The sequence below is a fragment of the Erithacus rubecula genome (assembly GCF_903797595.1).
Source record: "Erithacus rubecula genome assembly, chromosome: 27".
In the NCBI taxonomy this organism is placed as follows: Eukaryota; Metazoa; Chordata; class Aves; order Passeriformes; family Muscicapidae; genus Erithacus; species Erithacus rubecula.
In genome coordinates, this window is record NC_136679.1 from 2,862,327 (window position 1) to 2,870,945 (window position 8,619).

General features: G+C 51.1%; 1 protein-coding gene across 1 annotated transcript; it reads right to left on the reverse strand.

The window, feature by feature from the left end:
- Positions 1 to 4,036: 4,036 nt before the first annotated feature.
- LOC306812824 (acrosin-like) lies at positions 4,037 to 7,386 on the reverse strand. The gene is made up of 5 exons (XM_079327697.1): positions 7,287 to 7,386; positions 6,896 to 7,108; positions 5,866 to 6,131; positions 4,866 to 5,011; positions 4,037 to 4,461 (listed from the first exon to the last, which is right to left on the reverse strand). The coding sequence occupies exons 1-5, from the start codon at positions 7,370 to 7,372 to the stop codon at positions 4,171 to 4,173; spliced, it is 1,002 nt and encodes a 333-aa protein (XP_079183823.1). The 5' UTR covers positions 7,373 to 7,386; the 3' UTR covers positions 4,037 to 4,170.
- Between the last annotated feature and the right edge of the window lie 1,233 nt (positions 7,387 to 8,619).

Genomic DNA, 8,619 nt, shown 5'->3' on the forward strand with positions numbered 1-8,619 from the left:
AGGTGCTTCAAACCCTGGTTTTCTCTGAAGCAGCCGAAGAGAGATTGCTGGGAGACGGTTTCTCTTGTTCCAAGGATTGTTTTATATTCTTATCTGGGAGTTTTTGCCTGGCCAGCAGGGTCTGCTCAGCCTGGCATCCATGGTGGAATCTGCCTGGTGAAGGCAGGGCTTATCTTATATAGTTTCTACTACATTTACATGTTTACAAAATTTTCCAAATACAATACAATTTTATTAAATGGTTCAGTCCTGACCCCATCCAATCTAAAAGTGCCAACGTGTCACCCAATATGGATGACATGGAGAAGAAGGAGAAAAAGGTTTCCACCCCCCAAATTCTTCATCTTAGCCATGTGTCCCTTATCATAAACATTCCAAAAACCTATTTATCGACGTTCTAAAAGTCTAATTTATACTTTACTAATTTTGGTGACCTGTTTCCATTCTCTTTGTGCTGACAACTTCCCCCAGGAGTTAGAATTCAGCACCTGTGACACCAGGGTCTCACTCAGAGGTCTTTGTGACCCTTGCCAGGGGTGTTTTGAGACCCCCAAGGAGGCCAGGGGTAGCCCTGGGCTCCCACAGGAGTGTACAAGGGAGTGGGACAATTCACACCCAACCATGCACCCCATGGAGCCCAGACTGCCATGCATGTCACCCTGAGGGGACTTCTTCCCCTGTCCCTGCAAAATGGTGGGAGGTGGTTGACAATAACCTCCAGGTCCCAGCCATGCCCTGTCCTGGCTACAGCAAAAATTTACCCCATTCTGGCCAGGAGCAGGACATCCACACTCAGGATCTGCCACATAGCTTTGGGATCTGTGCCAGAGGCACTGGGTCCCTGCGTGCCAGGGAGGGCAGTCACCAGGGATTGGCAGACTTTGGGAACTCCTCACCTCTCACTCTGTTGTTTCCTTGTTTTATGGAATGGAAAAACACATGTCCAACTCCTCCCAGTGTCTTCTTCACTGGAAATCCTCTGTGCTTTGATTCCTGCTCAGACATCCTGGCAAAGCAATGGGGAACCCCAAGGTTTAGTGTGAAGGTCCCTCCTACAGCACCAGAGGTGCAGCCAGGCTGGGCTGTGTACCACACCTCATCCACAACTCCTGGAAGTTTTTTCTCTTCCCATTCACACTGCCCTGCCCTGTCCTCCTCACCCCACAGGGATGCACACAGGGGCTACCACACTTGACAGTTTGGTAGCCCTGATACCACACTGCTGACTGGAATGGGGTGAGCCTGGGGCAGTTCTGGCCTGCATCAGCTCCATGTCCTGCCTCAGGACAGCCAGGATTTCTGCTGACACCTGGGCTCATCTCTGCAGCTTTGCTGTCCTCCACAAGGAGTTTGTTGAAAAAAACCCAAAAAATCCTCTAGAAAGGACATAGAAGCAGCCCAGGAGTCAGAAGCATCAGAGGAGAGTTCAGCAAGCTGCCCTGGGGACAGGCAGGGCAAGGTGGGGGGACCACAGGGTCTCACTGAAGCAGCCACATCATACAGCAGAAAAAAATAAGGTTAATAAATGCTGGGATGAAACACAGCAGTGCTGGGACTGCTCCATTTAGCAAGTAACACTTATGGGGGAGATTTGCAGATGTGCTGGGGGTATCTGGGAGCTGGGGCTCCTGCTGGAAGGCTTCAGCCTCGAGGCTCCCAGCTGCCAAAGCACTGCTGCTAACTCCTGCCCAGCCATGGCTCCTGGGGCAGGGAGGGGAGTGGACAAGTCAAGGATGTGTCTGACAGGCCCTCACTTCTCTGGCCAGCTTGGCAGCTCTGGCAGGTTTAACAGAAGGTTTGTCTGCAAACAAGAGAGGGAGATATTGGCTCGATGGGTGCTGGTGTATTCCTGACTTAGGCTCTCCAGAGGGAGATTTGCTGTTTTCCCACAGGTCACAAAGGATTTTAATATGAGATGAACTTCACTTTGTGTCCCCAGGCTCATGTCCAACCTGTTCCATGGTCTCTAACACACCTACAGCCTGATGGTCACTTTTATCCACAACTGGAAACTGCTTTGCCATTTCACATAATTCAGGCAACTCCCAGACAATGTGGTGAGGAACATTATTCTTCCTGCAACTGAGATTTGCAGTTGTATGGTGAAGAAAACCACTTCTGAGTCCCTCTTGGATTAAATGCAAAGTGCCTTCCCAAATGAGCTTTTTCAGCTGTATGGCCACCAAAAAAAAAAAAAAAAAAAAAAAAAAAAAGAAAAGAAAGAAAAAGAAAAAATAAAAGATCTTTCAAGTGTCTCCTTGACCAGGGAATGCAACTGAAATCAAAATGTTTTCAATTTGCAGGTGGGAAATTGAGCCAATTACTGTGATTATAGGCTCCAAAGCTCCAATGCTTTTTATAATTATAATTTTAATAATTTTAATTATAATTATAATTTTTATAATAATAAGGTGTGTGTCTTGGTCTAACCACAGCTGGCAACCAAGTACTACACAGCCACTGTGAGTGTGTTACTGCATATCACATGCCTCCCACTCCCCAGTGGGAGAAGAATCCAAGGAAAAAAGCAAGCCCCACAGACCACTATAAGAACAGTTTAAAAATTGAAAAATAAAAAAATTATTAACAGTATTTTATTATTAAAAAGCAAGAGAGAGAGAAGTATGACCCAGGAGAAACAACTGTCACACAAGAGGATTGCTCAGACCTACTGACTGATGTGCAGCCCATCCCTTAGCCACAAATCCATGGCTCCTGCCAGCTCCCACCCTTTATACAGTGAGCATGACACCCAGTGCACAGAATGTCCCTTTGGCCATTTCTGGCCACCTCTCCTGGCCCTGCTCCCTCCCAGTTTCCTTTGTGCACCTGCTCACTGGGAAACTGAAAACTCCTTGACTTAGGGTAAGCACAGCTTAACACAGTGTTCCCAACTGCTGTCCCCGAGAGCTGTATCCCCCTGTGACCTGTGTTCCCTTCTCCCATCACAGCTTTGTTTTGCTGGTGCCTGCCTTGGGACTCCTTGCCTTGCACAGGAGACTGCACTGGACTGCAAACACATGCTAACAGTGGCAATAAGCAACTTTATTTCCACAACTAAATCAATTTCAGCATTTGTGTGCATGCAGAGGAGGAAGATGGGCAGGACAGAGGACACCTTTGACCCTGAGGCTGCCTTTGCATCAGCAGGCACTGCAGTACAAAATGGTCCTGATCCACTGCAGCCTGCATGGGATCCTGTTCATCCTCCTCCTGATGCCTTTTTCCCCATGAGTTTCAGCAGCATCTTGTGCACTCGAGTTAAGAATTGCACCAGTACCTGGTAGGGATGTGGAGCTAACAGGATGTTTGTTTTTGTTGGCACTGGCTCCTCAGAGGAGGCTGAGGTCTCTGGTGCTGGTGTGTCTGTCACAGTTGGTTCTTCAGGAGTGGGTGTAGAGCAGCCTGACTCTGTTGGTGTTGGCTCTGTTGGTGTTGGCTCTACTGGCTTTGTTGGCTCCACTGGCTTTATTAGCTCTGTTGGCTTTATTGGCCCTGTTAGCTCTATTTGCTCTGTTATCTCTACTGGCTCTGTTATGTCTATTGGCACTACTGGCTCTACTGGCTTTGTTATTTCTATTGGCTTTACAGGCTCTACTGGCTCTATTGGCTCTGTTATCTCTACTGGTTCTACTGGCTCTGTTATCTCTACTGGCTCTGTTATCTCTATTGGCTCTATTGGCTCTACTGGCTCTGTTATCTCCTCAGAGGGGGTTGAGATGAAGGTTGGCTCTGGTGTTGTAGTGGGTGTTACAGTTGTCTCTGCATTTGGAGTGGGAGTAGAGCAGCCTGACTCTGTTGGTGTTGGCTCTGTTGGTGTTGGATTTACTGGCTTTGTTGGCTCCACTGGCTTTATTAGCTCTGTTGGCTTTATTGGCCCTGTTAGCTCTATTTGCTCTGTTGGCTCTATTTGCTCTGTTATCTCTACTGGCTCTGTTATGTCTATTGGCACTATTGGCTCTACTGGCTTTGTTATCTCTATTGGCTCTACTGGCTCTATTGGGTCTGTTATCTCTATTGGCTCTGTTATCTCTATTGGCTCTGTTATCTCTATTGGCTCTACTGGCTCTACTGGCTCTATTGGCTCTACTGGCTCTATTGGCTCTACTGGCTCTGTTATCTCCTCAGAGGGGGTTGAGATGAAGGTTGGCTCTGGTGTTGTAGTGGCTGTTACAGTTGTCTCTGCATTTGGAGTGGGAGAGTAGAGCAGCCTGACTCTGTTGGTGCTGGCTCTGGCTGCTCAAGAGGGGTTGAGAGGCAGGTTGACTCTGGTTCTGGAGTGGTTGTTAGAGCTGAGCACAGACCCATCTGGACCAGGATCCAGTTGTAGAAGTGCTGAGTGGAGGTGTAGACTCCAGTCCGTTTTGCTCTGGCACAGCCTTTTCCCCAGCTGGTCACTCCAACAAGCCAGAAATAGCTGGCACTGTTATCTTTGCACACCAGAGGCCCTCCACTGTCACCCTGCAGCAGAGGAAAGAGGATCAGGGTGCTGTTGGGTGGCTGCTGTCAGCACTAGAGGCTTGCTTCTCTTTTGCAGCTGTGTTCCTGGCACAAAAAGGCTCTGCTCAGGTGCTGGAGTCTCTAGAACCTTAGTTGGGAACAGGATGGGTGTCTGTGGAGGCCCCCTCTTGTATCTGCACAGTGATCCTGGATGGGCAGAGCATGGATGATCCAGAATCTGGACCTCTGTGCTGCTGAGAGCACTGGATGGGCTTTATGGGCAGAGGGGCAGGCCTGGGGAACATGGGCACTTGGCAAGGAAACTCCACCAGCGGAGGGGACCCGGGGGTGGAACAGTGATTTGCCAGGCACAGCACACAATGATGGGGTACCCTACTGCTGGGGCTGGCCCCCAGCACTCCTACCTGGCAGGTGTCCATGCCCCCCCGGGGGTAGCCTGCACACAGGTTGTGGGTGTGGATGGTCCCAGCGTACCGGCGGCTGCTGTTCACGTGCTGGATGTCCAGGAGTCGCACCTTGGCTTCCTGCAGGACATCACTCACCCCCAGAGCTGGGAGCACAGGAAGCAATGAGCACCCACCAGCTCCTTGTCTGGGGGTGAAGTCCTTCCCTAGGGCTTGGAGCAGCTGCTGAAGGGCTGTGTCCTCCCTGTCTGTCTTTGGGGAGCAGCCAGACCCATCTCCCCAGAGCCATCCATCCTACAGCCTGACTTGAGCCAGCAGTGTGCCCAGGTGGCCGAGAAGGACATTGGCATCCTGGCCTGGATCAGGAATGGTGTGGCCAGCAGGAGCAGGGAGGTCATTCTTCCCCTCTACTCAGCACTGGTGAGGCCACACCTTGAGTGCTGTGTCCAGTTCTGGGCCCCTCAGTTTAGGAAGGACATTGAGATGCTTGAGCACATCCAGAGGAGGCAACGAGACTGGTGAGGGGTCTGGAACACAAACCCTGTGAGGAACTGTGGGGTTGTTTAGGCCGGAGAAAAGGAGACTCAGGGGTGACCTTATCACTCTTACAGCTCCCTGAAAGGTGGCTGTGCTCAGGTGGGGTTGGTCTCTTTCTCCAGGCAGCACTGACAGAATGAGAGGACACAGTCTGAAGCTGCACCAGGGGAGATACAGGTTGGATATTGGGAACAAGTTTTTCATAGAAAGAGTGATAAAGCACTGGAATGATCTGCCCAGGGAGCTGGTAGAGTCACCATCCCTGGATGTGTTTAAAAACAGCCTGGATGTGGCACTCAGTGCCATGGACTAGTTGAGGTGTTAGGGCTGGGTTGAACTTGATGACCTTAAAGATCTCTTCCAACCCACTGATTCTGTGAATTCTGTGAATTTATGACTTGACTCTCCACCATCAGAAAACCCAAGCCAGCTTTTCCTCTCAGGGCCCTTTTTGCAAACCCACCTTTTGCTCTGGCAGAACCCCAGCCAGCGACGTAGCAGGATTTGAGCTCCGACACGGTGAGCGAGGCGTTGGGCACGCAGGCGGGCTGCACGTAGTCGCTGCAGCGCACGGGCTGGTCCAGCTGCAGCAGGGCGATGTCGTTCTGCTGCGAGGCCGCCGTGTACTCCTGGTGCACCAGCAGCTGCTTGATGTGGCGCACCTGCACCTCGGGGCCCAGCTGGGTCAGGTGGGTGGCCCCGATCAGCACACGCCACATGGTGACGTTCCTGCGAGGCACAGGCAGGGTGACAGGGAGCAGAGGTGTGCTGCTGGTGACTTAGGGTTCTAGCTTGTGTATTTTTTCATGGATTTCTAATCCTGTGATTCTTGAATGTATAACTTTAAATTCCATCTAGACTGTTCGTTACTGATTTCCCATTCTGGTCAGACACAACAATTCCTCTCTAGGCCTGGCAATCAAGGACCCCTCACTGTCTCAGTCCCCAAGAGATGTAAAGAAAAGTCAGCTGGGGGGGGAAGCAAACTGAGGGTAAATGACTTCATTACCTGAAGCTATAATTGGAAGATTAACCCCCAACATGCAAAAGGACCAAACTTATGAAAGTATGAAAACCTGTCCATTTTTGGGTGTAGCCCCTGGGGAGCTTTGTCTGCCTGAAATGTACCTGAAAGCCCTCCAATAAAAACTGGGTTTTTATTCCCTTGATTTTGTCTGCCTCTGTTTTTAGGTAATCCTGAAAAGCCATCACTGTAGCAGCTCAGCACTTCCCTGCCTTCTGCTTCCCAAGGCAGAGAGGAGAGCAGAGCAATGAGGAGTGTTCCCTAGCATGCCTTAGGCTCCAGGAATGCCATGCTGGAGCTGCTGGGCAGCAGTGGCATGAGCCCAGCCTTCTGAGCAGTCTCTGGGCTGGCTTCTGCAGTGCCAAGGCACTGGGCACACTGTGGAAACAGGAGGGGAGCAGCATGTGGTGCTGCAGGCTGGGCAGTTGTTTGTGTGCTGGGGATCCCCTCATTCCTTGCTCCTCCTTACCTGACCTGGAGGAAGCAGTGGGCTGCTGTGAGGACCCACTGAGGGCTGATGAGGGACCCTCCACACGTATGGCCAGTGCCTATTTTCCTGGGGTCCTGGATGCTGACAATCCAGGGCCAGGCTCCTGGCTGGGCACCTGTGCCAGCCACAATGCTGAAGTCAGAAGCTATGGAGTCGTAGTCAGAAGCCACGGGCCGGTGCCCGCAGGTCCCTCTGCAAGCAGGAGGTCATTACTGCCCTGCCCTGCCCTGCCCTGCCCTGCCCTGCCCTGCCCAGCAGCTGCTCACCCTGATCCCCCTGCCCAACACCTGGCTGCTGGCAAGGAGGCTCCCACATGGGTTTGGGGTGTGGCAGTGGGGGACAAGCTCCCTCCCAGAGTCTGGGGCCATACCTGCAGGTGTCCCAGCTGCCATGTGCAGGCCTGTACACAGCCAACAGCATGAAGAGGTACAGCAGATTCATCACTGCCAGTGGCATCTGGAAGGAAACAAAGCTTGTCTCTTCAGTGCAGTCACTGACCCAAATGCCTGCAGCAGCTGCATTGCCTGTGGCACCTGCAGCCCTGGGGCTGATGTCACAGAGGGGGTGGTTCCAGGTTCTCAGAGGACAGAGAAAGGCCACAGCCTCAGAGAACCACAGAATGGTTTGGGTTGGAAGGGGCCTTGAAGGTCATGAAAGGCAAAAGGGGTCCTGTGCCTGGCACCTGCAAAATGACACCACGGGCTGACAAATGTGGCACAGAGGGAAAGTCACTCCAAAGGCAGTGCTCGGTCAGAGAGGTGCTCAGAGCCACCACAGGATGGAGAAAACTGGCACATCAAAGCTAGGCAGAGGACAGGAACAATGCCACGTGCCAACAGCTTGAAGGTATGGATGCAACAAGTCTGGGAAACTCCTGAGTGTTGCAGAGGAAGTGCTGCCCACAGCAGGGTGTGAGAAGCTGACAGGAGTTTCAATGCCATGAGGAGCCCTTCTGAGCCTGTTCATACATTTTCCATGTCTGCAGCAAGGTGAGTACTGCAAATGCCTCAGTGCTGCCTCTTCCTTTGGTGGCTGGTGCAGAACATGAGGGGCTGAGATGGAGACTGTTCATGCACCCACTGTTGTGGTTTGGGAATGCTTCTTACTCCCTTTTCCCTCCTTTCTCTGGCAGGCTTGAGAGGAGAACTGGAGACACAAAAGGAAAAGATCACAGGTTGAGACAAGAACAATATGCTGGAACCAGCAATGAAATAAGCAACAGTATAAATAATGGAGTGTGTCCCAGTCTGGGCTTTCTCCTTTGCCCCGAGATCACCCCAGAGGGACACGAAGGTGCTTCAAACCCTGCTTTTCTCTGAAGCAGCCGAAGAGAGATTGCTGGAGACGGTTTTCTCTTGTTCCAAGGATTGTTTATTATTTCTTATCCCTGGGACTTTTTGCCTGGCCAGCAGCGGTCTGCTCAGCCTGGCATCCATGGTGGAATCTGCCAGGCGAAGGCAGGGCTTATCTTATATAGTTTCTACTACATTTACATGTTTACAAAATTTTCCCAATACAATACAATTTTATTAAATGGTCCAACCCTGACCCCATCCAATCTAAAAGTGCCAACGTGTCACCCAATATGGATGACATGGAGAAGAAGGAGAACAAGGTGTCCACCCCCCAAATTCTTCATCTTAGCCATGTGTCCCTTATCATAAACATTCCAAAAAACCTATTGATCGACGTTCTAAAAGTCT

Bases quoted from the DNA above. Each gene is read 5' to 3' on its own strand.
- LOC306812824 (XM_079327697.1), bottom strand. From the start codon at position 7,372: ATGCCACTGGCAGTGATGAATCTGCTGTACCTCTTCATGCTGTTGGCT. The intron at 7,109-7,286 runs GTATGGCCCCAG...TCCTGCTTGCAG, and splicing joins GGCAGCTGGGACACCTGCAG to AGGGACCTGCGGGCACCGGC. The intron at 5,012-5,865 runs GTGGGTTTGCAA...CTGTGCTCCCAG, and splicing joins GGGTTCTGCCAGAGCAAAAG to CTCTGGGGGTGAGTGATGTC.